At 41.8% G+C, this 25,804-nt stretch overlaps 3 protein-coding genes across 5 annotated transcripts in view; 2 read left to right on the top strand and 1 right to left on the bottom strand.

Annotated features, from left to right (window-relative positions):
- Positions 1-6,271, top strand: part of crebbpb (CREB binding protein b) — a 58,146-nt gene extending 51,875 nt beyond the window's left edge. For all 3 annotated transcript variants that reach the window (XM_061711277.1, XM_061711278.1, XM_061711279.1), the window contains 4 exons: positions 1,213-1,380; positions 1,617-1,778; positions 2,018-2,299; positions 2,975-6,271. In XM_061711277.1, the coding sequence (XP_061567261.1) occupies positions 1,213-1,380; positions 1,617-1,778; positions 2,018-2,299; positions 2,975-5,260 (2,898 nt within the window). In that variant the 3' untranslated portion in view covers positions 5,261-6,271. The remainder of the gene's footprint in view (positions 1-1,212; positions 1,381-1,616; positions 1,779-2,017; positions 2,300-2,974) is intronic.
- Positions 6,272-7,340: 1,069 nt separating this feature from the next.
- On the top strand, positions 7,341-20,697 carry trap1 (TNF receptor-associated protein 1). The gene is made up of 18 exons (XM_061711088.1): positions 7,341-7,522; positions 10,589-10,759; positions 10,847-10,929; positions 11,012-11,152; positions 13,479-13,550; positions 13,871-14,031; positions 14,121-14,230; positions 14,311-14,384; positions 14,701-14,856; positions 15,046-15,166; positions 15,273-15,342; positions 16,997-17,144; positions 17,276-17,461; positions 17,586-17,724; positions 17,799-17,884; positions 18,030-18,175; positions 19,280-19,352; positions 19,439-20,697. The coding sequence occupies exons 1-18, from the start codon at positions 7,402-7,404 to the stop codon at positions 19,538-19,540; spliced, it is 2,160 nt and encodes a 719-aa protein (XP_061567072.1). The 5' UTR covers positions 7,341-7,401; the 3' UTR covers positions 19,541-20,697.
- LOC133421470 (MAPK regulated corepressor interacting protein 2-like) lies at positions 19,767-25,267 on the bottom strand. The gene is made up of 5 exons (XM_061711089.1): positions 24,835-25,267; positions 24,681-24,750; positions 24,054-24,193; positions 23,021-23,125; positions 19,767-20,617 (listed from the first exon to the last, which is right to left on the bottom strand). Exons 1-5 carry the CDS (start codon positions 24,884-24,886, stop codon positions 20,547-20,549), a joined length of 438 nt encoding a protein of 145 aa, XP_061567073.1. The 5' UTR covers positions 24,887-25,267; the 3' UTR covers positions 19,767-20,546.
- Positions 25,268-25,804: the final 537 nt, after the last annotated feature.

The raw sequence follows: 25,804 nt of genomic DNA on the forward strand, positions 1-25,804 counted from the left end.
GTATGTGTGACTTCTTTTGTTTGGTAGATACTGTACTTTTTCCCTACGGTCGATAAAAAGCATGAGGGTAATTTACTTAAAAGTGAAGTGTGTATCAACTAGGGGTGTAACGATACACTATTCTCACGATACGGTACGATACACGATATTGAGGTCACGATAACGATACGATACGATATTATAGCAGTATTTTTTAACAACCTTGATAGAGGAACATATGACTTGAAAAAATTGTCTTTTATTTGAAAGACACATAATACAAAACAATGCTGTGCGTTTGCCCTATTGTTACAGTTTGTAATGCTTTATAACTGTTTAAGTTTTAAAGAGAAAGCCAGGCCAACCATTTCCCACAAACTGAACTAAAAGTAAATGTCAGGTTTGCATTATACATCTTCAGTTTCATACAAGTACAAATATTTTGCCACAAACTGAATAGTTTCTCTCATGTATGATTTGACTTTTTTCTTTTCCAGAAATTTAACAATTAAAATTAAATAAATAAATAAAAGTAAATAAATACATACAATTTTACATCATAAAAAAGATTGATTCATGCTCACCTTATAAGTGTAAGAGGAGATTTATTTTTGTTAAGAAGTTTATTTTGGTAATTCAGGGTTCATTATTTTATAAATATATTCTTTATATTCTGTAAATCAGGGACTATAATTACACTAGTAAGTATATCAGTTGTTAGTATGTTTTAGATTGGGCGGAGTGATACAGCACTAGGTGCTGTGTTGATGATCTGAAATCCTACGCTGTTGAGCGGACATTGAAGTACACGCAAACTCACGCAGAAGTTGTCCCCGTGTTTATCCTACTCATGACCCGAAAAAGGTTTAATTTAATAAGGTAAGGCTTAACTCTACACCATACTTAAATAAATAAAGGTTCAGACCTCAAAACGGGACCGCAAAACGGGATTACTTTCTCCTGAGCGGAGGAAGATTTTGGTCCGCGGGTCGAGATGCGGTCGCGGCCGCGGTTCGATGCGCGTTTCTAGTCAACACAATAGATGAATATTAATAATCCAATATCGCGATACACGTTGTCACCTCCACGACACGTATCGTGACGTTTTTGTATCGCAAAATTTCGTGGCACGATATATTGTTACACCCCTAGTATCAACGTACTTACTGCTTACAACTTGTGGTTCTTCCTTGTTGCTCTATTGACACTTGATTTTTGTGTTTCCGTGTTCAGGATATTTTCAAGCAGGCAACAGAAGACAGGTTGACCAGTGCGTATGAGCTGCCATACTTTGAAGGTGACTTTTGGCCCAATGTGCTAGAGGAGAGCATTAAAGAGCTGGAACAGGAGGAGGAGGAAAGGAAGAAGGAGGAGAACACAGCCACCTCTGAAACCACAGAGGTATGTTGGATCATTATGAACTCTTGAAGGTTTTTGTAGTGCTAGAATCCTGAGTCCAGTAATAAAGGCTTTGTCTCACTCAAGTTTGTTTCCCCCCTTTTTATTTTAATTGTAGTCTATATATAAAAGCTTTAAACAGTCACTCTGACAGTGTATATGCTCAGCTTCATTACATAGTCTAATATTGCTTCTTGTGCAAACTGTTTCTATAAATGTTCTTGTTTCTCTATTACAAGGGAACCCCGACTGACAGCAAGAATGCTAAAAAGAAGAATAACAAGAAAACAAACAAGAACAAGAGCAGCGTCAGCCGAGCCAATAAAAAAAAGCCTGGGATGCCGAATGTAGCCAATGACCTGTCTCAGAAACTTTACGCTACAATGGAGAAACATAAGGAGGTGCGAAATCTTCCTGACCACAACACAACATTCCACTATGACTAAAATCCCATGCATGCAATATTTACTTTTTTTTTTGTGCATTTCAAAAATCAAAATAGAAAAGTTGACATATTTTACAAAAGTCTAAAGTGGACCCCTCATCTTCAGAGAAGTGAGACTGGGGGGAGGGGTTGTTCTGTGCCTTTTGGCCGTCCTTTTGACTAACATACCTGTTTCCTCTCCTTTTCTTTGGCCAGGTGTTTTTTGTCATCCACCTCCATGCTGGGCCAGTCATTAACACCTTGCCACCCATCATAGACCCTGATCCTCTGCTAACCTGTGACCTCATGGATGGCCGCGATGCCTTTCTGACTTTGGCCAGGGACAAGCACTGGGAGTTCAGCTCACTTAGGAGATGTAAGTGGAGCACAATGTGCATGTTGGTGGAGCTGCACAATCAGGGCCAGGACCGCTTTGTGTACACCTGCAATGAGTGCAAGCACCATGTGGAGACTCGATGGCACTGCACGGTTTGTGAGGTAAGAATTTGTGTCACTTTTAGTATGTTTTGAAATCCACATCTGCATAAGCTTATACCGTATTGGCCCGAATATAAGACGACCCTGATTATAAGACGACCCTCTCTTTTTCAAGACTCAAGTTTGAAAAAAGACTTTTTGAACACCAAATTCAATTTTTATACAGAAAATAATTACAGTACATTTGAAACAAATGATTATAACAATATATTCGAGAGAAAAAACATGTTATTTTGCCTCATTCAAATCATCATCTTGAAGTTTGCATCATAACTTCTCCTCAGCTGCCGGTTAACCTGGCCGATATTCGACCCACTTTTCTCCAGATTGTCGCTACGTTTTTCCATTTTCTGTTATCTCTTCTCGTATTTTCTTCTCTTTTCTTTCTTACCTCTATTTTTTATTTTTCTTCTTCGAACTACCGCTATTTTTATTTTTATTCTTCGTGACTGGGGTTCGCTTTGGCCTGGGGAGTTAAGTTCAGCATTCGCTTTAAAGATTGTGAATTGAGTTGTGAATGGGTATAATGTCTAGACCCCGAATGTAAGACGACCCCCACTTTTTCAGTCTTATTTCAATGCAAAAAACACCGTCTTATATTCGGGCCAATAGGGTAATTATTGTAATGTGTACATTTTGACACAACCTGAACTTGGTCTTCTTAATCTTCTTCAGGACTACGACCTATGCATTAACTGCTACAACAGTAAAGGCCATGAGCACCAAATGGTTAAGTGGGGTCTGGGTATTGACGATGACAGCAACGGTCAGAATGGAGAGGCGTCCAAGAGCCCACAGGAGAGTCGACGTCTCAGCATCCAGCGTTGCATCCAGTCCCTGGTCCATGCCTGTCAATGCCGCAATGCCAATTGCTCACTGCCGTCTTGCCAGAAGATGAAGAGGGTAGTTCAGCACACCAAGGGCTGCAAGCGCAAGACCAACGGTGGTTGTCCAGTGTGCAAGCAGCTTATTGCTCTATGTTGTTATCACGCCAAGCACTGTCAGGAGAACAAGTGTCCCGTTCCTTTCTGCATCAACATCAAGCAGAAGCTTCGTCAGCAGCAGTTGCAGCACAGGGTACAGCAGGCTCAGATGATGCGCCGCAGAATGGCTACCATGGCTGGAAGAGGTATGCCCCTGCCATCTCCACCTACCTCAGCTGCACCCGACACCCCAAATTCTGTGCAGCAGCCTAGTACGCCCCAGACTCCCCAGCCTATGCCCAATCAGCCGCAACAACAGCAAACACCAAACCAAGGCAATGTTTCCCAAGGATACCCCAGCAATGGTCGCAGCAGCCAGCCCACAACACCAGTGCCGCAGGGCATGCCAGGACCTCAGTCGTCCCCACTCCATCAGCAGATGTCACCTATGCCGAACATGCCACATCAGCAGCAGCCTCAGCCTCCGCAGCAGCAGCAACCGCAGCAGCAACAACTGCTGGCAGCCCTCAAAGTGGCACAGGAGATCCAGATGGTTGCCAAGGCGAGGCAGCAGCAGCCAATTTATGCCGTGAATGGGATGCCAATGAACCACCCACGCATGATGGGGCCCATGCAGAACCAGATGCATATGATGCAGGGGCCCCGGGGCCCCCAGGTGATGCAGGCTATGCAGCAGAACCAGTGGGGTCCAGGGATGCAGAATCCTCAGGGTCATCAGACACAGGTCCCTCCTCAGCAAGGCCCCATGGCGTCTCAGCAGGCTCAGGGAACTCCATTGTCTCAGCAGGGGCAGCTCATGCAGAGGCCCATGATGCCCCAGCAACAAATGGTCATGCCTCACCCGGGGCCCACACAACAGGGGATGACCCCACAGCAACAAAACATGCCCCGGGGGATGCCTGGTGTTATTACTCAAAATGCCTTGCAGGATTTACTGCGCACCCTGAAATCGCCAAGCTCCCCACAGCAACAGCAGCAGGTCCTGAGCATCTTAAAGTCCAACCCCCATCTTATGGCTGCGTTCATTAAACAGAGGACTGCCCAGTACAAAGCTAACCAGCCACCGCAACAGCAGCAGCAGCAGGCCCAGCAGCAGAACCCGCAAGCCATGCTGGGTTCCCAGGCGGGAATGCAGGCCATGGCAGCGATGGCAAACCAAGTCCAAAGGCCGGCAATGCAGCAGCAGCCTTCCCAGCAGGTAGGACCCCAAGGTATGGTGCCCATGGGTCCTCAAAGCCAGATGATGAATGCTGCTCAAAATGGCAATCCACAGCTGTACCACAGACAGCAGCTGCTCAGGATGCAGCAAATGCAGCAGCAGCAGCAGCAACAGCAGCAGCAGCAGCAGCAGCAGCAGCAGCAGCAGCAGCAGGGAGGCTTGCCTCAGGGCCATGGTCAGTTCCCTCCACAACAGCCAGGGCCACCAAACTTCTCCCAGCTCCGTATGCAGCAGCAGATGGCTATGCAGGGAGGTGGGGGGCCCATGGGACAGCTCCCTCCCACATCCCAAATGGGCCAACCTGGCATGGGCATGGATGGGCCTCAGAGCCTCATGCAGCAGCGCATGCTTCAGCCGCAGCAGATGATGAAACAGCAGATGGGCTCTCCAGCACAGGCTAACTCGATGAGTCCACAAGCTCATATGCTCCAAGGCCAAGCCCAGGGTGGAGCTCACTTACCGGGCCAGACGATGCCAAACAGTCTGGGAAATCAAGTTCGCTCCCCAGCCCCAGTGCAATCACCCCGCCCACCTTCGCAACAGGCCCCTCGTTCCAGTTCCTCCCCACGGATACAACCTCAACCATCACCTCAGCACGGTGGGCTCCACTCTGGCTCCCCACACCCCGGCCTCGGCCCCATGTCAGGCTCCATAGATCAAGGACACATGGGAACACCTGAACAAAGCGCCATGCTTCCTCAACTTAACACACCAAACCGAGGAGGGTTAAGTAATGACATGAGTTTGGTCGGTGACACGACGGGAGACACGCTGGAGAAATTTGTTGAAAGATTGTAGCATTTTAAGACGGAAGAAAGGCCTTGTTCTGTTTTCAGCTGAGAATTATTTGTACTTACTGATGTAAAAAGCTAGAAGAAATACAGATGAGTCTTTCAAGGCCTACAGACTGTGAGCTTTCCTTAAACTATGGACAACTTTTTCTTACAACACAGAGTGATTTAATAATTTCTGTTGAAGAAAAAAAAACAACAAAGACAAAAAAATATATTTTTTGGTTCAGAACAGCCTTGCAAGAATTCGCCCCGGTTATGTTAAGATTTGTTTTTCATTCATGACCTGCTATTGACTTTTTTTAACTTCTCAAAAAACATATTTTGTTTTATTGTTCTTTTTATTTTGTACCTTTGCAGATGAATATTGTTATTGTGTTGAGAAGTATGTAAAGTAATTTGTTGAAATTGTTTCGCCAGGTTTCACCTGTTGCTCAGTTTTCTTGTTCCTGGCTAATTTATTCTAATATGCCATTTTTCAAAAGGACTGCCTTTAGGAAAGCCTTAATTTCTTTCCTGTTTGCAGAAACTTAACAAGATTAGCGTATTTGTATAGATCTAGGATTCCTATCGCGCACACACAAACACAACTTGCTGGTAAAGGAGAAACCTGCATTAAAGCTTGTTAATGTTCACACGTGCCGGAATGTTTTTTACTGGCCTGGACCCAGTGTTTGTCTTGCAGATTTTCAAAAAAACAAAAACAAAAAAACAAAACAAAAAAAAAGTTGCTTTTGTCTCTCCTTCATTATAAAGAAATCGTCTTTAAGTAATGAACCTATTTTGCCTGTGGTGGGAAATTTCATTGTTTGACTGCTGATTTGTGTTCAGAGGGTTTTGCGCATCATTTTCTCTTGCATTAAACTTGAATTGATGAACTATTCTCTGATGTAAGTCATGCAGCTAGACAGTACTGTAAATATGCAGAAAATAAGAATGAAATCACTGTATAAACTGGTTCAAATGGCTCATTTCGTACTTATATATCATATTGTTAAATAAACCTGTGTGCCACAGACTCTGTCTAATTTTTGAAAAGCTGAAAAACTCAAATGTTTGCTGATTTTCTTGAAAGTTGACAAAAATGAAATAAAAATAAAAACTGTTTCTGCTGTCTGAACTTGACACTAGCATTGTTTTTACAGTTTATGATGGATATTTTAAATGACTCATGATTGACCTTGAAGGACAGACTGCAATCAAACACTGAAGGTTTTGAGACTTTAATAATAAAGCAATCTCAAAAATAGAGCGAGAATAAATGTAGACTATGAAGACTAGTGGCGTTTCAACACGCAAGTTTCTGCCTTTTATTTTAATTTTTCATCAAGGCAATGCAAGTTTATTTGAATAGCACAATTCAACAAGGTAATTCAAAGTACTTTACATCAACATTAAAAGCAACAAGACACAATTAAACAGTAAATAAATAAGGTAAAATAAAAAGCACAAGTTGTTAAAAAGTAAGGCCAGTAGAGTACAGCAGGTAAGTATTTAATTTAATGTAATGTTTTTAGCCCTGATTTGCAATGTGCAATTAAAAGGACAGTGCAATAGCTTGTGCAATATTACACAACACTTTTTTTTTTATCCATATAATTATTTTTATGGCACTGGACTTTTTATTTTTGTTTTTTACCTTTTATTTCTCTTTCCATCTTTATTTTTAATTTGTATCTTTTTATCTTTATAAGGGTGTTTGATTTGTATATGACAGTGCTGTGTTTGTGAGATGGAGATTTCAAATTTCCCAGAAGGAACCTCCCAAAGGGATAAATAAAGTCACCTGGACCTGATTTAAAGGATCTACAGTTGGAGCAGACCTCAGGTCTACAGGAAGTTTGTTCCACCGGTGAGGAGCAGAATAACTGAACGCTGCCTCACCTTGCTTGGTTCTGGTTCTTGGGAACCATAACAAACCAGATCCAGATGAACCTCAGGGGTCTGGGAGCTTCATAGGAACTAACAGATCAAGCTTGTATTTTGGTCCAAGACCATTCAGTACTTTGTAGACCAGCAGTAGGATTTTCACCAGGCATATCTGGGACAGCCCTGGGAGGTCTAAGTCGGGGTCCTGCGTGGCCTCGTCTCGTCTCCAGCAGTCACTTTGACCTGTTTTCTTCCTCTGGTTGTCACAAGTCTGCCAGCATGTCCCGCTGTCTGTCTCTGGCTCGACTCGTGCTCGGGTCCTCCCGCGGGGCCGGTTCACGGCTGGTGTTACACCCCGGCGGGCCGAGCAGCCGCGCCGCCTCACGCTCCCTCTGCGGCGGTAAGTGGAGTTATTTGGCGTTAGCACCGTTAGCCTAGCCGCCAAGGTGCTGACAGGTGGGGGTCGTGACGTCACCTTCGCCATGTGGTGACATTTGTCTTTATAGAGAGATTCAGTGCATGAACCAGACCAGATATCGGTACCACTCAAGGTGACAAAACCTGCTTATCATTTTTGAACATATCCATGTCTGTTGATGATATTTTGGTATGATAACCTTCCTGAGTGGCAGCTGGATCATAGTTATCAGCTCTTAAAGTTCAGAAAATTACATTTTGGATGCTGGTGCATATCCTGGTTTAGACTCATGTACAGGATATCTGTCAATGTGTCACAATATTGTCTTTGGTATCATTTTAAAGGGGACCTTTTTAAGCATTCATTCAAGATAAGATGTGAATCTTTCAGACCAACGAAGAAGAAAGAAAGAAAGATTCCCTTAGTACTCCCACAATGGGGAAATTCTTTCTCTGCATTTAACCCATTTTCTAGTTGAACTAGTAGCAGTGGTCTGCCATGCAATGGCACGGCGCCCGGGGAGCAGTAAGGGTTAAGGGCCTTGCTCAGGGGCCCAAGATGGTTGACTTTTTGGTTGCAATCCAGGGGCTTGAACCTGGGTCCTCCAGACTCCTCTGTAACCACTAGGCTGCCACTCCCCATAGAGGTCACTGCAGCTCTTTAAACTATAAACAACACACAACACACATTTACACAATTTTCGCTTTATACTATCTTTTATCCCAGTGTCATCTAGGAACAACAGAGACACAAAATACAAAAATTGGAATACTCACAGGACCATAAGGATTCAGGAAAAGTATCACATCTTAGCTTGAATGAATGCTTCAAAGGTCCCCTTTAAAATGATACCAAAGACAATATTGTGAAACATTGACAGATATCCTGTACATGAGTCTAAACCAGGATATGCAGCAGCATCTAAAATGTAATTTTCTGAAGGGGGTGGGTAACTTCATGAGCTGATAACTATGATACAGCTGCCACTCAGGAAGGGTTATCATACCAAAATATCATCTATAGACATGGATCTTTTCAAAAATCATAAGTAAGTTTTGTCACCTTGAGTGGTACTGACAAGTGAAATTTTGGGCTCTGGCCCATGGACTAATGCATGTGTATTTAATTGATCTTTCTACGGTCTTCAAAGTAACAGCACAGGAATTACATACAAGGTTAACTGGAATTAGTTACAAAATGTGCAATCAGCCAATCAAATGGCAGCAATTCTGTGTATTTGAACATAATCAAGATGCCTTGCTGGAGTTCAAACACAGCATCAGAGTTGGGAAAGAAATGGCATTTAAATGACTTGGTGTGGCTGTTGATGCCAGACGGGCTTTGTCTGGGTATCAGAAGCTGCTCATCTAGAGGGATCCTCAAACACAACCATCAGTGAGCCCACGGTGAGAAGATAATGAGATGTCCGGGCAAATGTCTAGACGAGAACGGCTTGTTGATGTTGTGTGAGAATAGGCTGACTGGTTTCAGATAATAGGGAACAGTAACTCGTTCTGGAAACCAATGTATACCATCTCTGAACACTTAACCTGTCAAACCTTGGACTGGATGGGCTTCAGGAGCAGAAGACCACACTGGGTGCTGCTCCTGTCTGCTCAGATCAGGAAACTGAGGCTGCAATTCATGGAAGCTCACCAAAATTGAACCATGTAAAATTGGAAAAGGTTCCCTGGTCTCAGTCTTGATTTCAGCTGTTACATTCAGATGGTGAGGTCAGAATTTGGTGTTAAAACAACCACAACAACAACATGAAAGCATGGATCAATCCAGCCTGGTATCAACAGTTTGGGTTGCTGGTGGGGTTGTAATGGTGTGGGGTGTATGTTATTAGCACACTTTGGTGTACAGTACCGCAGTCTACCTGGGCATTGCTGCTGACCATGTCCATCTCTTTATAACTAGTGTATCCTTCTGATGGATACTTCCAGCAAGATAATGCACCATGTTACAAAGCTTGAATCATCTCAACGTTTTCTTGAAGATTACAATGAGCTCACTGTACTCTAGTGGCCTCCACAGTAAGCAGATCTGAATCCACCGGAGCGCGTTTGAGATGTGGTGGAACAGTAGATTCACATCATGGATGTGCAGCCGACAAGTCTGCAGGATCAAAAAACAAAAAAAAAAGCTGAGGAATGTTTGCAATACCCTTATACATTTATGCCATCATGAATTAAAGCAGTTCTCACGGCAAACAAGGGGATGCAGCAAGATGAAATTGGGTAAAGATAAAGATTTAAGTTCTACTGTGATTCACTGAATGACAGATTTTCAGCTCTGAACAAAGTGACACAGTTTTTTGATCTCTCAAAATACAGGCTGCAATGCACACATGAGGTTGGTTGGTTCATTTAAAAATAGGTGAAGTCTAATGCTACAGAATTACAAAATCACTGAGGAGACTTTATGAGTTTGGATGAGACGATTTGTTGGAATTGCAGTAACAAAGTGTCATTCAAGGTTGCAATAGCAGGATCAAACGAATGCCGTTATATCCATTATAATTTAAATGATGACAAATAACCAGCCAATATTGAATGATTTTGAAAATCCTGATTCCTGCTCCACTCAAGCAAGATAAAGAACACCCTGTTACCGTCAATGTTTTGTCCACAAAAGATTATTACTTGAAAATCGCTGTGATTCAGGTTGGTAGTGTGAGCAGATTTGTCTCACAGGGAGTTTACCTGAGTGGAACCTGAGTCAAGCCAAGTGGCATTATATTCAGAGAATTATTGGTGGATGTAATCATTTAGATTTCCTTGTTAAAACATTCTCTTTCCTGAGTTCCTGGACACCAGTGTCTTGGTCTGTGTGAAGTTCAGCATTCATTTTGTCATCTGAAATTTCTGCAGCCAACCAAGAAAACACAGAAAAACAATAATTTGAAAAATAATGTTCTTTGGTCTGAACTCTAAAAGGTGTCCTGCATATTATGTGATTACTTAGGAGGCCGTCCAAAAAAAAAAAAAAAAGTTAATAAGTGTCAGAAGTGTGTGTAATAACATATTACTGCTTCGTTTTCAGGCTTGCAGGTTGCACAGCAGCAGAGAGGGAGCAGTCGCCACAGGCTGACGAGGTCGCAGCTGTCCGGCCTTGGCTTCAGCCAACAGTCTTACTACAGCACGCAGGAGGTGGAGAAAGAGCCCGAAGAGGAGCCTCTGCACAACATCATCAGTGATACTGAATCAGTGCAAGGTTCTTGGATAACTAAATGTTGAGGCATGTAGTTTATCAATCAGTTCTATGTTAAGCTGAACACCAGTGTTGCTCTGATCTTTCCAGGCAGTTTGTCGGAACATGAATTCCAGGCTGAAACAAAAAAACTGCTTGACATTGTTGCCAGATCCTTGTATTCTGAGAAGGAGGTAAGAAGCTAAGTGATATGGGGAAGACATTTACTTCCAGCTCGGTTTTTGGGATGTGACTGATTCTCTGTGACTGATTTAGGTGTTCATCAGGGAGCTGATCTCTAATGGCAGCGACGCTCTGGAAAAGCTGCGGCACAAACTGATGACAGCAGGAGGGGAAACGGCTCAGATGGAGGTCCACCTGCAGACTGACGCTGCAAAGGGAACTTTTACCATCCAGGTACAACAACTGGCAACATCTAGACCTTAAAACAATTCAGAAATAAAATGTGTAACAACTGCCAAAGTCATGTAGAAAATTTGTGAAAATTTAGTTTAGCTGTTAGTTTAGGCTTTTAAAACTCCTGACAAAAAATATGGAGTCAGCACTCTTGGACAGAGTTATACCATCCGAACCATACCAAATCTAGGGTCAGTGCCCTATAACAAATGTAAATTTTCTTGTGCGTAGGTGTAAGTTAATGTGTGTTTGGCAGTCTGGTATAACATTTTATTGACTGATGAAACCTTTATTCTGTAAAGAGGACTAAAATTACTGATGTGAAACATAAAGGACAAGATGGATAAAGAGACAAGACAGTGCGTTGTGTGTGCCGTATTGTGACTGTGGTGTATATAAATACGTGTGGTGACTTATTACAAAAAAGGGTTGACATGAGAACATAACAACATAAGACAAATGGATATATACACATACAAACCCATATCTGTGCATACATGTACCGTAAAGTAGACACACACGTGTCCACACACAGACACCTTATTTAAACATGCATAACTAAATACCCATTTGTGAAAATACGCATCCAGATGTATACTAAGGGTGGCAAAAAAAAAAAAATTAAACAAAATGCTACTTAAATTCTTTGACTCTTGGAAATTTCTGATGAAAAACAATATTGATCATCAATCAGATTCCAGCTTTATCGTATAGCAGTTGATGGATCAGCCTCGCAGCTTTTAATTTCCACCGTACGTTTTTAGCGAGAGAGAGACCCGCACCGTTGGCTTCACGCCAGGGCTGGGCGATATGGACCAAAAGTCATATCTCGATATTTTCTAGCTGAATGGCGATAGTCGATATATATCGATATTTTTTCTGTGCCATAATTGGGGTTTCCCCCAAAGCATTATAGCATAGCATCTCTGTTAGCTTCATTTTTTTCTAAGGCAAACCCTTAAAAAAACAGTACGTTTTAATACAAAGCCTCGTGCCAAATGTCACACAGGTTCATTTATTAACAGAGGTCTGCACAATATCAAAATGTATAAAACAAATGAAATAAAAATAAACTGCCTGTGTATATATATAGAATAAAAATGCTTCTTGAATAAAATAAAACAAATATCCCTTTCCTGCATAACAATTAAATTAAAATACACTGTGCAATTAATACAATGTAGACAGTAACAGGCAGACTTTTCCACTGATGTTGACAGTTGTGCAAATAACAAAACATTTGTGCAAATCTCAAATAAAACATTCAAGTCAATTTGTCACAAAATAAGCTATATCAAAATCATAATTTCTTTTTTTTTTTTTTAATAATCGATATAAACGATATTGTCTCGTACCATATCGCGTTTGAAAATATATCGATATATATTAAAATCTCGATATATCGCCCAGCCCTACTTCACGCATCTCTTTGTTGATAACTTTCCTGAAGAAGCGCTTTAACAGTCTTTGGTGTGCGGTGAAATACATCATCATTCTGGGGGGAAAAAAAGAAAAGATTTATCATCGTTGGATGTACTTTCAATGAAGGGAATAATGTGCTTCTTTTCTTCAGTCATTTTCAATATTTTATGGGACCTGCAATATTCTGTTTTTTTCTGAAGTTAAGATGTTAGTAATTGTTTGTGTTTGACTTATTTGTATGCGAGTTTGCTTCAGACGATAAGTCACAGTTTAAACATAAACACACTTCAGTTTCCACTTATTTGCTTTTTATTATGTCTACTTGTTTTTGTTGCAGTTTCTATTTGAGACTAATTATTTTGAGTTTTCTGTCTGGACATCTTCTGGTTCCAGAAGTTCTGTACTGGTCCCAGCCGTCAGACTCGGCTGTATGGGAACCGTCTGTCTATTGTGACACATTTCATGTTCTTGAAGTAGTTCCTCAATCTTTTTCTTTGTTTAAACTGACGGCTCTCTTGTTAGGGCCATGTTTTTTGTCAGTCAGCCAGACTTAACAGTCTATTATAGTCTGCAAGGCCCCTCCTATAACTGTGAACTAACATGCATATGCACTTGTGCAGATAATTCTTCTTTTGGTTTATGATTAGATTTTTCTCTGATTGATCTGGAAAAAATAAATTTGCCATAATTACAAATGTTTAATTCCAATTTTTTAAATATCTTTTACAAAGCCAAAAGGCACCTACATAATTAAAAGAGCATTTAAAGAACGGTTTCATATTCTTGTGCAAGTGGTTGTAAAGGTGTAAGACGCAACATTAGCTGCCACCTGCTGGAGGAATCTGGTACAACATGCACTAAATAATTTCTCCTGGAGTTAATCCGATTCTCTGTACTTTCATAGGATACGGGAGTTGGAATGAGCAAAGACGAGTTGGTAGCCAACCTGGGAACCATCGCCCGCTCGGGTTCCAAGGTGAGAACTTCTTTGCATCCAAACTGAAAAGATAATACTTTTCATTTAACATATTTGTTTTTCTTCTGATGGCTACTTCCAGCATACCTCTGCCTTGCCTTGTATTTGATGATTGCTGTTTGTTAATAAGGTTGAAACTTGGAGAGTTGGAGCATGGGTAAAGGAACACTGCAGTTAAAACACAATTTTTATTGAAACTACGATGCAGCATTAGCCTTGCCTTAGAAGTAAACACTCTTGGTTACTATGTCCTGTAAAATTGAGGTTTGTTCCTCTGATGCCTGGATGTCCTGCTGATCACCCTCCACATGCTCCCACAGGCATTCTTGGATGCGCTGCAGAACCAAGCCGAGGCCAGCAGCTCCATCATTGGTCAGTTTGGAGTGGGTTTCTACTCTTCTTTCATGGTGGCCGACCGAGTGGACGTCTTCTCCCGCTCGGCAGAGCCTGATGCACCTGGTTACAAATGGTCCTCAGATGGGTGAGTGCACCGGGGAGTGTATTTGGGTGAAATGCAATAAGTGTAGTGACAACTGTGATTCTCACACTTACTCACGCTGTCTCCCTCAGCTCTGGAGTATTTGAGATTGCTGAAGCGAGCGGTGTCGTTCAAGGAACAAAAATCGTGCTCCACCTCAAAGACGACTGCAAAGAGTTTTCCGTTGAAGACCGAGTTAAAGGTATATTTGTAGATAAAGTGTTAAAGGAAGTGCATGAATGCATTCTTCAGTAGGATAATAACCTGATGCTTCTGTTTCAGAGGTGGTGACAAAGTACAGCAACTTTGTGAGCTTCCCTATCTTCCTGAATGGACGGAGGCTCAACACACTACAGGTCAGTCTGGGGCTGTCATCGCCCTGTTGGTGTTGTTGCACACATTTTCATTCAATGTATGTTTTGTAAACCGTAATGTAAGCAGAAGTATGTTTTTCACAGGTAAAGCATAAATGTTCTGCTAAAGCAGGGCTAGACTTTCTGCTTTCTTGCGGTACAATACCAACTTAACTTACGATCGTATTTCAAAATATCTGATATATTTAAATGTTCACTTTCCTTCCTGAACTTGTCATAATCAACTGACGTAGATGTGAATAAATAAAAGTTGTATATTATTTTTAAAATATTTGATGTTTTCCCTCCTGCGCTTCAGGCATTGTGGATGATGGAGCCAAAGCAGATCAGTGACTGGCAGCACGAGGAGTTCTACCGCTACATCGCTCAGACCTACGACAAGCCCCGCTACACCCTGCACTACCGCGCTGACGCCCCGCTCAACATCCGGAGCATCTTTTATGTCCCTGACGCGGTGAGGATTGTTTGAGAACTGCTGATGACAGTGTAAACCTAATTTCAGCTGCAGCGTCAGAATATTTAACACCGTGACGTTATAAGCATAACAGTTTAAATAATTTATGGTAATAAAGGAATGTGTTTTTATGTTAAGGTTTTATTTCATAAAACTCTGTGTGAAGACAGAATATTTTTGTGTGAACAGAAGCCGAGCATGTTTGACGTGAGCAGGGAAATGGGCTCCAGTGTGGCTCTGTACAGCAGGAAGGTCCTGATCCAGACCAAAGCCGCCGACATCCTGCCCAAGTGGCTGCGCTTCCTTCGAGGTCTGCATTGTCGCAAATGTTTTCACCTGCTGCTGCTTTTAATCATGCTTTACATCCTTGACTTAGACAGAGGAAAATATAGTCCTATTTCTGTGTTAACGTGCAGGTGTGGTGGACAGTGAGGACATCCCCCTGAACCTGAGCAGAGAGCTGCTGCAGGAGAGCGCCCTCATCAGGTACCATAGGAGTACTGCGGTACTGGCTGTGACGCTTGCTCTTTCTGCCAACTCTCGCACCGTCCGTACACATTCAGTGCTTTTCTCAGTTCTTTATAGCAAAAGTGTTTTAACTTTTCTACTAGGGATGCTCCGATCGATCGGCAACCGATCGTAATCGACCGATAGTTCTCAAAATAGTTCAAAGCAGGCTGATCAGATGGCGTTTACAACAACAAACTGCGGCCAAACTGCAGGTATGGTAGTTTTACAAAGTCCGAAAAGGACAACTAATGTGCAGTTTGCGAGGTGTGTGCAAAGTAAATATTTCACTGATGAATGTCCGCCAGAGTTATACCAGACTATATACAGTCGCATCCAAGGATTTACACAGGATGACAATCGTCTCAGTCGGCTTCACGAGTGACATTCGGAGTTCTAGTGTGAAGAGTTTCACTCACAAGAGTTTCCTCACACGCGGCAGATGCTATTGCTAAAGCTTTCGCAAAGCGTAATAATTAATTTTTTATTTTAAGATTTAATTCCCCTTTTCCACAGGAAAACTAAGGTTTATAGTTTACAACTTGTATCAAATCTGAGAGTGAAAAATCTGCTGTTGTCTGTGTTGTTTCACTGCACATGTTGTGTTGTACACATCATTATTGCCACAGGAAAGCTTAAGCTAGTAAGCTACACGAGTCAAAGTTGTCTCTAAGAGTCTCTAGAGCAGGAGTGGGCATTCCTGGTCCTCGAGGGCTGGTGCCCTACAGGTTTTAGATGTTTCCCTGCTTCATTGCGCCATAATACAAGTGACTGTGTCGTTAACAGAATTGTGCAGACATTGATGTCAAGCTGATGACGATGATTACCGTATTTTCTGGACTATAAGCCGCTACTTTTTTCATAGGTTTTGAACCATGCGGCTTATACAAAGGTGCGGCTATTCTGTGGATTTTTCTTCCATCGCTCGGGCGCTCTAACCGGAATTAGAATAAAAACTAACCAAAATAAATGCAAAGAAGAATATGCTACTTCTTCTTTAGCAGCTAGAAGTAGGTAGAAGCAGATTTCAAACAGATAAATAGATAAATAAATACCGGTTATTTTAATCAGCAAAGTTGCTGCCGTGTTAAAAGACACTGTTAGGAAAGGATCTATTTAGGTACAAACATGTACATCATTTACAGTTCAAAATGGTTCTGTACATGTAGTAAATGTCTAATCTAACAACATAAATATTTGCGGCTTGCATATCTTTTTTTTAAATAGAGCGGATGCGGCTTATATGCAGGTGCGGCTTGTATATCTTTTTTTATTGTTTTTTTAAAAATAGAGCGGATGCTGCTTATATACAGGTGCGGCTTATAGTCCAGAAAATACGGTAGTTAGAATCAGGTGTGTTAAAGCAGGGAAACATCTAAAACATGCAGGACACCAGTCCTCGAGGACCAGGATTGCCCACCCCTGAACTAGGGTCTGACATATTCCATATGGCCTCAGCGTGCAATGAAACATGTCAGTGTTGTGTACATGAGACAACAATATTGAAGAATTAACGGATTTCACCCTGCGATCGGTGATCGGCAATATTGGGATCAGCAGATACTGCTTTTGGTGATCGGCCCTCAAAATCCTGATCGGTGCATCTCTATTTTCTACCATCACCTCCCTGCAGGAAGCTTCGGGATGTTTTGCAGCAGAGGGTGATCCGCTTCCTGCTGGACCAGTGCAAGAAGGAGCCGGAGAAGTACAGCAAGTTCTTCGACGACTACGGGCTGTTCATGAGGGAGGGAATTGTCACCACTCAAGAGCAAGATGTCAAGGTACCCACTGTGGATTTTAAAAGTCACAAGTTATTTTGATGAAAGCAACTATTCACAAGTTTGCATCAGGAACGCGTCGTGCTTGAGTTCTGTTTACAGCAGCTGTCTCCCTCCATGTCTTCTCCCCGCAGGAGGACATTGCAAAGCTGTTGAGGTACGAGTCATCAGCTTTGCCTGCCGGCCAGCAGACAAATCTGATGGAGTACGCTTCCCGTATGCAAGCCGGCACACGCAACATCTACTACCTGTGTGCCCCCAACCGACACCTGGCAGAGCACTCGCCATACTACGAGGCCATGAAGAAGAAGGACATGGAGGTAATGATTTGAGAGGATGGATTAACATACAAGTCAGTTAGTGAAAGTTTATAAAGGTGTGTGCCAGATGAACTTGTGGTTAATATTTGGCGATATTGAAGAGATTTGTTGTCTGTGTGATCAGGTGCTGTTCTGCTATGAGCAGTTTGATGAGCTGACCCTGCTGCACCTCAGGGAGTTTGACAAGAAGAAGCTGATCTCAGTGGAGACCGACATCGTGGTGGATCACTACAAAGAGGAGAAGTTTGAAGACAGCACACCAGGTCAGCTTCAGCTTCAGTTGTTTTCAACAGGACACGTCCGGTTGTCTTGACTCTAACTTTATTCTCCTCTACAGCATCTGAGCGTCTGACACAGGAGCATGCCGATGACCTGATGGCCTGGATGAAGAATGCTTTGGGTCCCAGAGTCACCAACATAAAGGTAATGGAGCGACTGCTGTATTCAACTGGACTGTGATCTCCATAATTGATGCATTTTTGTGGTCAAGCTGCCATTCCTACAAAAAACTTTATAAATATGACTAATCACACACGTTAGACGATAAATGATCTCCTCTGACCGACAGCTGACTCCTCGTCTGGACACCCACCCTGCCATGATCACAGTGCTGGAAATGGGCGCCGCACGCCACTTCCTCCGCACCCAGCAGCTGGCCAGGACCGCGGAGGAGAGAGCTCAGATCCTGCAGCCCACTCTGGAGATCAATTCAGGGTGAGTACAGTTGTGTGTAGGGGTGTAACAATATATCGTGCCACGAAATTTCGTGATACAAAAACGTCACAATACGTGTCGTGGAGGTGACAAAGTGTATCGTGATATTGGGTTTTTAATATTAATCTATTGTGTTGACTAGAAACGCGCATCCGGCCGCGACCGCATCTCGACCCGCGGACCAAAATCTTCCTCCGCTCAGAAGAAACTAGTCCCGTTTTGTGGTCCCATTTTGAGCTCTGAACCTTTACTTATGTAAGGCTGGTGTAGAGTTAAGCCTTACCTTATTAAATTAAACCTTTGTCGGGTCGTGAGTAGGATAAACACGCGGGCAACTTCTGCTGAGCTCAAGTGTACTTTAATGTCCGCTCAACAGCGTAGGATTTTAGAGCATCAACACAGCACCTAGTGCTGTATCACTCCGCCCAATCTAAAACATATTAACAACTACAGATAAACTGACTAGTGTCATTATAGTCCCTGATTTACATCAGAATATAAAGAATATATTTATAAAATAATGAACCCTGAATTACCAAAATAAACTTCTTAACAAAAATAAATCTCCTCTTACACTTATAAGGTGAGCATGAATCTTTTTTTATGATGTAAAATTGTATGTATTTATTTACTTTTATTTATTTATTTAATTTTAGTTGTTAAATTAGAAAGAAAAAAGTCAAATCATACATGAGAGAAACTATTCAGTTTGTGGCAAAATATTTGTACTTGTATGAAACTGAAGATGCAAATGCAAACCTGACACTTACTTCAGTTTGTGGAAAATGGTTGGCCTGGCTTTCTCTTTAAAACTTAAACAGTTATAAAGCATTACAAACTGTAACAATAGGGAAACACACAGCATTGTTTTGTATTTTGTGTCTTTTAAATAAAAGACAATTTTTTCCAGTCATATGTTCCTCATTCAAGGTTGTTAAAAAAATACTGCTATCGTATCGTTATCGTGACCTCAATATCGTGTAGCGTACCGTATCGTGAGATTAGTGTATCGTTACACCCCTAGTTGTGTGTGTGACGGATTTTGAGATGAATTTGTGGATCAGTGTTCATTTTAACAGCTGTCCTTTTCCCATCACCTCTTAGACATAAACTGATCAAGAAGATGCACGCACTGAAGGACACAGACTCTGAACTGGCAGGATTGCTACTGGAACAGGTATGGTGGGTTAAAGAGGAACAGCTTGTCATTAAGATGCTTCACAAGTGCAGATGTAAACATTTAAATGTCTTTATACTTTTCAGATCTACGACAATGCCATGATCGCTGCAGGCTTGAACGATGATCCACGGCCGATGATTTCCCGTCTGAATGACCTCTTGACTAAAGCTTTGGAGAAGCACTGACAGTGACATTCAGACTGATTCACTTTTGACAAGTGGCCTGTAGACTGAAGCGGTTAAAAGGTCAGCAGAGACTGGAGTGCGATTTCTGAAAAACACTGCAGGCCCTTGATCATCTGAAGCCATACAAATCACCTCCCTCTCCTCTGGAGTGCTTCGTTCCTCATGATGCGGCACAGTTGGAGGCTCAAGAAGGAAATCATGAAAAGAAAAATGAACTGCTGGAAGCTTCTCCATTTACAGCCTTGTATTTTTATGTTCTGTGTTTGGTACAATTTTGTAAGTTTCTGTTCTAGTAATGAATCAGAAGAGCTATCTCCAGAAAACAGAGGCCATGGTTAATTTAGTCTTTCATGTCCCAGTAATGCCTGAACATTATAATGTATACATTGTTCTCAAACTCTGTTACGGTTAAAATAAACAGATTAAGTGATGGACATCATAGACAGACATTTTTTTTTGTTGGATATGCAAAACATCAACTGCTAAAACTACACTGTAGTTTTCCCCTTTTTGATTTGTTTTGGGTACATAAAAACAGAAATGTTTAAGAATGTGGTGTACAGCTGTCAATACTCAACCCTGCATACCAGTAATGGTAAATATACTTAAACTCTTATTTAAGTGAAAAGACATGGATTCATCCTGGTGTCAGTTTAATAAAGAGGTAAACTGAACTTGTTTAAAATACATTTTACTGCATGTCAAGTAACATTTCTTCTATGAGGGTCAAAACATGATAAACCTCAGCTTCAAGTCGTCATCCTGCTTGCAGTCAGTCTGAGTATTCAGACTTGATCGAAGTGCAGTGTTAAGGCAAGAGTTCAAGTGAAGTGATTCTTGTTAGCTTTTGCAGTCAGCGTCCCAGCGCCGTCAGTCTGTTTAAGCCACATCAGGGTACGTGGAGCCATCACACTTGGTGCCGGGGCTGCTTCTTTCTTTCTTTGAGCCATCCTACTTCATGTTTCACCTCATGACTGGCCAAGAGCATCTAATCCCCTTCAGAGTGTCAGGAGAGCTTGTCTATGTTGGCGAGGAAGCGCTTGGCCCACCATTCATCCAGATCTATGGGTACAAAGCCTGAGGAGGGAGAAAAGGTGTTTATGTACATTATACTCTAGGAAACTGTTGCAAAGAAAAAATAAATGTAATTAAAAGTTTCTACATACTGTATCTTTTTTATTTAACAAAAAAATGCAATTTTCCAGTTTTGGCCTGTTAAAATGTATGGTATAATGGACATTTTATTTTAAAGACGTTCATTCACTGCCCTCTCGTGGTCACATCGAGAAACTACAACTTTTTTATTTTACTTTTCATCACTATTTAAAATCGAATTGTAGGAGGTATTACTGGCATGAAATTCCACATATAAATCGGTGTAATATTAGTTGGATAAACTATGCCAAACTGTATTGATGACCAGGTGTCTAAATTTTCATCTAGCAAAATCATTTCCATCTGGTGGTACATAGCTACAATTTAAGCAGACTAGCATTGTATCACTTAATGAAGTAATTACCCTACAAATGAGAAATGAACTAAAAGTTTGTTACTTTTAACATCTGTCAAAGTGTTTTTTTTTTTAATATTCAACTTCAACAACCACATTTGGAGCAATGTCTTGACTCTTACGCCCCCTGGTGGCCAACCTCGGAGAACTGCAACCCTGTCAAGTTAAAGAATTACTTCCTGTTAACTCTTTCAAAATAAAGGAAGGGACAGACCAAGGCTGTGTCCGAAATCCCATACTTCCACCCTAATGAGTATGCAAAATGAGTATGTGAGATTTTTTAGTGGGTCCGAAACATTAGAACGTACTCAATAGTATGCTCTATCCATACTCATTCCGGAGAAATGTATTAGTGTGGATTGATGGACACTAGCTGAGCAGAAACTTCCCACAATGCAATGCAGCAGCGTTTGGTTGCCAAGTGATACGTATGTCATAAGTATAATAATATTCGTATATAATAATATTATATAATGTCATCTTGTTTTGGCCAGAATAAACGGGAAAGAGCGGAGCGGTGCTGCTACTGCAACACGTCACTTCCTCCCAACCACACAGGAAGTGACGTGTGCGCTCTGAGTAGTAAGTCCGAATTAATGCATACTACTGATATTTACTCAAAAGTGTGCCGAACTTAAGTATACTTTTTAGTATATACTTTTTAGTATGGCATTTCGGACGCACCGCAAGTGCCAACCATCTTACTTCAGTGTCGACCCTCATGCGGAACTAAGTTTGTTGCAGTACCTCGACTGACCGAAAAACTCCAAAAACGAGTCGACCTCCATTGACTTGACACCCGTGTTAAAATGTCCAACTTTAGAGCAGAAATAAACATTTACAGCCTGGTTCAAAAAACTGTTTGTCTCAATCGTTGATTTCACACCCATGACAACTCAAGTGTGTATATTATTTTGTACCACGCCACGAGAATTTTTAAAAAGCATAACATTTACTTTTAATATGATTGATTTACAGCTCAGCCAATGGCTAGCCATTATCAGAATCAGGTTTATTTGGCCAAGTTTGAACATGCCAGACAGGGAATTTGACTCTGGTTATTTTGCTCACTGTACAGTAAATAGACAAATGGCTCTTATTAACATATATACAATTTAAAAAAAGTGAAAGGTGCAGCAGTATGAGGCAGACATGTTTTTTTTTTTCTCAGAAAATAATGGCAGCGGTAGGGAAGCGTCATGCTACCACGCTTAGCAAAGCAACCAACTGTTCACAGCGTCGGGTAAAAGCCATGGTCAATTTTTACTTTGCTGTCAACATGATTAATGGTATATCCCGATGTAAACATCTGAGGACAGCTCTGGAGATCTTTCACCGGGGATCTGCTGAAGGAGCTGGGAGCAGAGCTAACTTTGATTGACATGTGGTGGGCATGTTCCAGTTGGCTTCAAGAGCAACATGAAGAAAACCGCTCTTCAAAACCAGTGGTCACGTGATCTAATGCTTCATCCATTTTTCTAGTCTATCTTGTTTTTCTCAACTAATTTTCCTCTAAAATGGGATGCCTTAATTTGACAATGGCTAAAACACTACACCGTTAATTAAAAAAAAAAATGTTATGCTGCTTCAGATTATAATCATAATCAATCAATCATACTACAATTTGAATCATAACTCCATCCATCCATCCATGTATGAATCATAACTCATACATTCAAAATGTTGCAATGACACTTGCTTTTATTTTTGATTAGGGCTTAAAATGTAAACCAGCTGTGTCTATGTCAACAACGATGAAAAATGGGTTTCAGATGCTTCCATGTGGACGGATGGGTGAGTTTCAGGAATACTTTTCATCCTACAATAGTTATTGTCGACTTAATTTCTGTTATCTCATGACACATTTCAACTTTTTGGCCAAAGCAGTTTAAAAATAAATAACTAAGCACAACATCTCGCTAACAATTGCAAACTCAATACCAGGAGGAGCTTAAAGCAGCTCCACTCACCATCGACGCGTTGTGTGGGAGTGGTCTCTTTGTAGTGAACTGCTCTCTGGGACACCTCCAGTCCTTGACCCATCCCTCCCTCCGGCTGAATCACCTCCTGCCAGGCTGAAAATACAACTCAGTCAGTGCAGCCAGTTAACACCAAAATATCCTTATCTGTCCAAGTTTGGAAAAAGAAAAGAAAAAAGAAAAAAAAAAGGCCTGCATCTCCAGTGTCACACCCACCACGTCAAACAAGTGAAGTCCACAAAGGGCAAGTACTTCAAAGCCTGCCACTCCTGACAAATGTTTATATTTCAAATAATGCTTAACAGTCACATGCACCGGCCCTGAACTTGGATTTAACAGCGTGTAGCTGCTCGCAGGTCTTTACCTTCATAAAGTTAAACTGGACTGGTTTAATTATACCATTATTTAGCGATTAGCTTCAGGAGAACAGAAATCCTTTAATAAGGGGGAAGGTGGGAGGTTTGGCCTACTTTGCGTCCTTGTCCAGTCAAGCACAAGGTTACAGAAACTGTTTATGAGCTGTTGTGGCTGAGCTTCAATGCCGACAACCAGGATCGCACAGAAAGTAAGAACAGCTGAGCTAAGTGAAGTCTGCAGACAAAGAGATCCTGTCAGTGTTTAAAAGAACCCAGCGCTTCGAAAACCGGCTCACTGTGACCCAACAGAACCTTTCATGTCATTGCAAGCTCTCTTTAACGTGGATTGTGAGTTTCCCTACCTGATGAAGCTCAAAACACAGCTAATTTTACTGTTTTAACAAGCATGTGTGCTTGTGTGGGGCAAGAGGGGTGTGATCTGTGGGCACGAGAGCGTTTGTCTGCAGGGTTCCTATCATGGCTATCATGGTCCGAGCAGCTGTGTGGGTGAGGTCTGGGAGGGAGGGGGGTCTGGGAGGGAGGAGGAGGCTCCTAAAACACACTGATAGTGAAACAATGCCATTCACAAAACCAAACAATGGAGGCCCGGTGTCAGGAAGCAATCAGACAATTAACAAGTATTGCGTTTAGTTATCGAAAGAGCTTACCCTCCGAGACAAACTTCACGTTTTCCTCATGTGCTGGAGAGAAACTCTCCTCATGTGGACCATCTGAAGGGGGAGTTAGAGCGGGGTTATGGTACTTCTTTCCATTTGGACGGTTGAAAACTATCTTGGGTGCAGGAAGGCTGAGAAGGAGAACACAAATAAGTATCTAAATAAATTAATAAATAAATACATTTCTCCCAAAGAACATGTTTGAAGTATGATCCTTTTCTGAAACCTCTCAGACTTTGATTACAATCTAAATGCTTTTTTTTTTTGAAGAGGAGGAGTCACACATTACAACAGCTGCATGAAGGACCATGTGGCAGCAAGGTCACACACACACACACACACACACACACACACACACACACACACACACACACACACACAGCTTCAAAGTCATGAAAACAGCCCGAGCCACTGGGAAACACTGAAGGTGGGTTTGAGTCCCTGGGGTTTACTGATGACTGGACACCGTCCTCCAAGCCCTGATGTCCACTGCAGCCAAAAGAACCACTGGCACACTTCAAGTGGCAGAAATCTGACCAAATGCACATAAACATACAGAAGACACACTTCACACACACACACACGATGGAGCATGTCTTCTTCAGACTGGACACTTACTCAGGCATATTCCAGGACGTCTGTTTGTGCTTAAAGTCATTTATTTTACTGTCCAGCTGTTGAGTGGGACCTGCAAAACAAATGATAAATCGTGCAGCATCAGAAAGAGTGTGTAGGGATACCACGTGGTCAACAGTTGGCCCCAGAGACTCACCTGTCCGCCGCTGTGTCACCAGTTTGCTTGGACCTCTGGTGATTGTGTACATGATGCGCAGGGAAATCCACCTGGACACCTGTACTACGAGTTTGGCACCGTGAGGAACTTGTTAAGACGCCGTTATGTCAACAGATTCATCCATGCAAAAAAAAAATGTGTCCGTGTGGAGAAAGATGCGTCAGCTGGTTTAGTTTCACTCACAGGAGTGCAGACTCAGCTGACATAAGAGTGGCCGCACCGTTTTATAACCTCACGAAACGGCACCGGGCGCAGCGTTTTTGGGGATCCAGCAGTCGTGAGGCATCCACGCCGGTGTGCTTTACCTGCTTTACCTGCGTTACCACGTCCCGTCCCCCACAGACACGTATATCCCGAGTCACTTTGGTGCTCAGGTGTCCTGCTCCTTCACAATGTCACACAGCGTGGAAACAACGGCGCTCATGAACGTATCACTTGTCAACGTCCACACACGCCTCCCTCCGAGATTTAAAGACGCAGCGTCCCCATTTTTTTTTAATTTTTTTTTTAAATATTTTTATTAGGGGGTAAGGCACAGTAGAACATAGTCATACAACATACAGAATATACAGTCTACCTCCTAGGATGTTTTTTTTTTTTTTTGACTCAACAGAACAAAAAATCCACACAAATTAATGACATAGAAATGAAAATTATTCTAAGTAATATTTAAGTATCAAAGCTGCACAGTATAAATTAAAAAAAATATATGAATAAAAAGGGGGAGAGATAAAAAAAAAAAAAGAAAACAAAGAAAAACGAACCCCAAAAACAAAGGAAAAGTAAATAAATAGATAAAAAGGAGGAAGAAAGAGAGGAATGAAAGAAGAGAGGGATGGGGGATCCGTCAATCAGGAGGCAGGGACTGGAGAGAGTGGAAGAATGTAAGAAAGGGAAGCCACTTATTATAAAATTTCTTACAACTACCCTTCAGTGAATATTTAATCTT

Source organism: Cololabis saira, chromosome 21 (genome assembly GCF_033807715.1).
Source record: "Cololabis saira isolate AMF1-May2022 chromosome 21, fColSai1.1, whole genome shotgun sequence".
In the NCBI taxonomy this organism is placed as follows: Eukaryota; Metazoa; Chordata; class Actinopteri; order Beloniformes; family Belonidae; genus Cololabis; species Cololabis saira.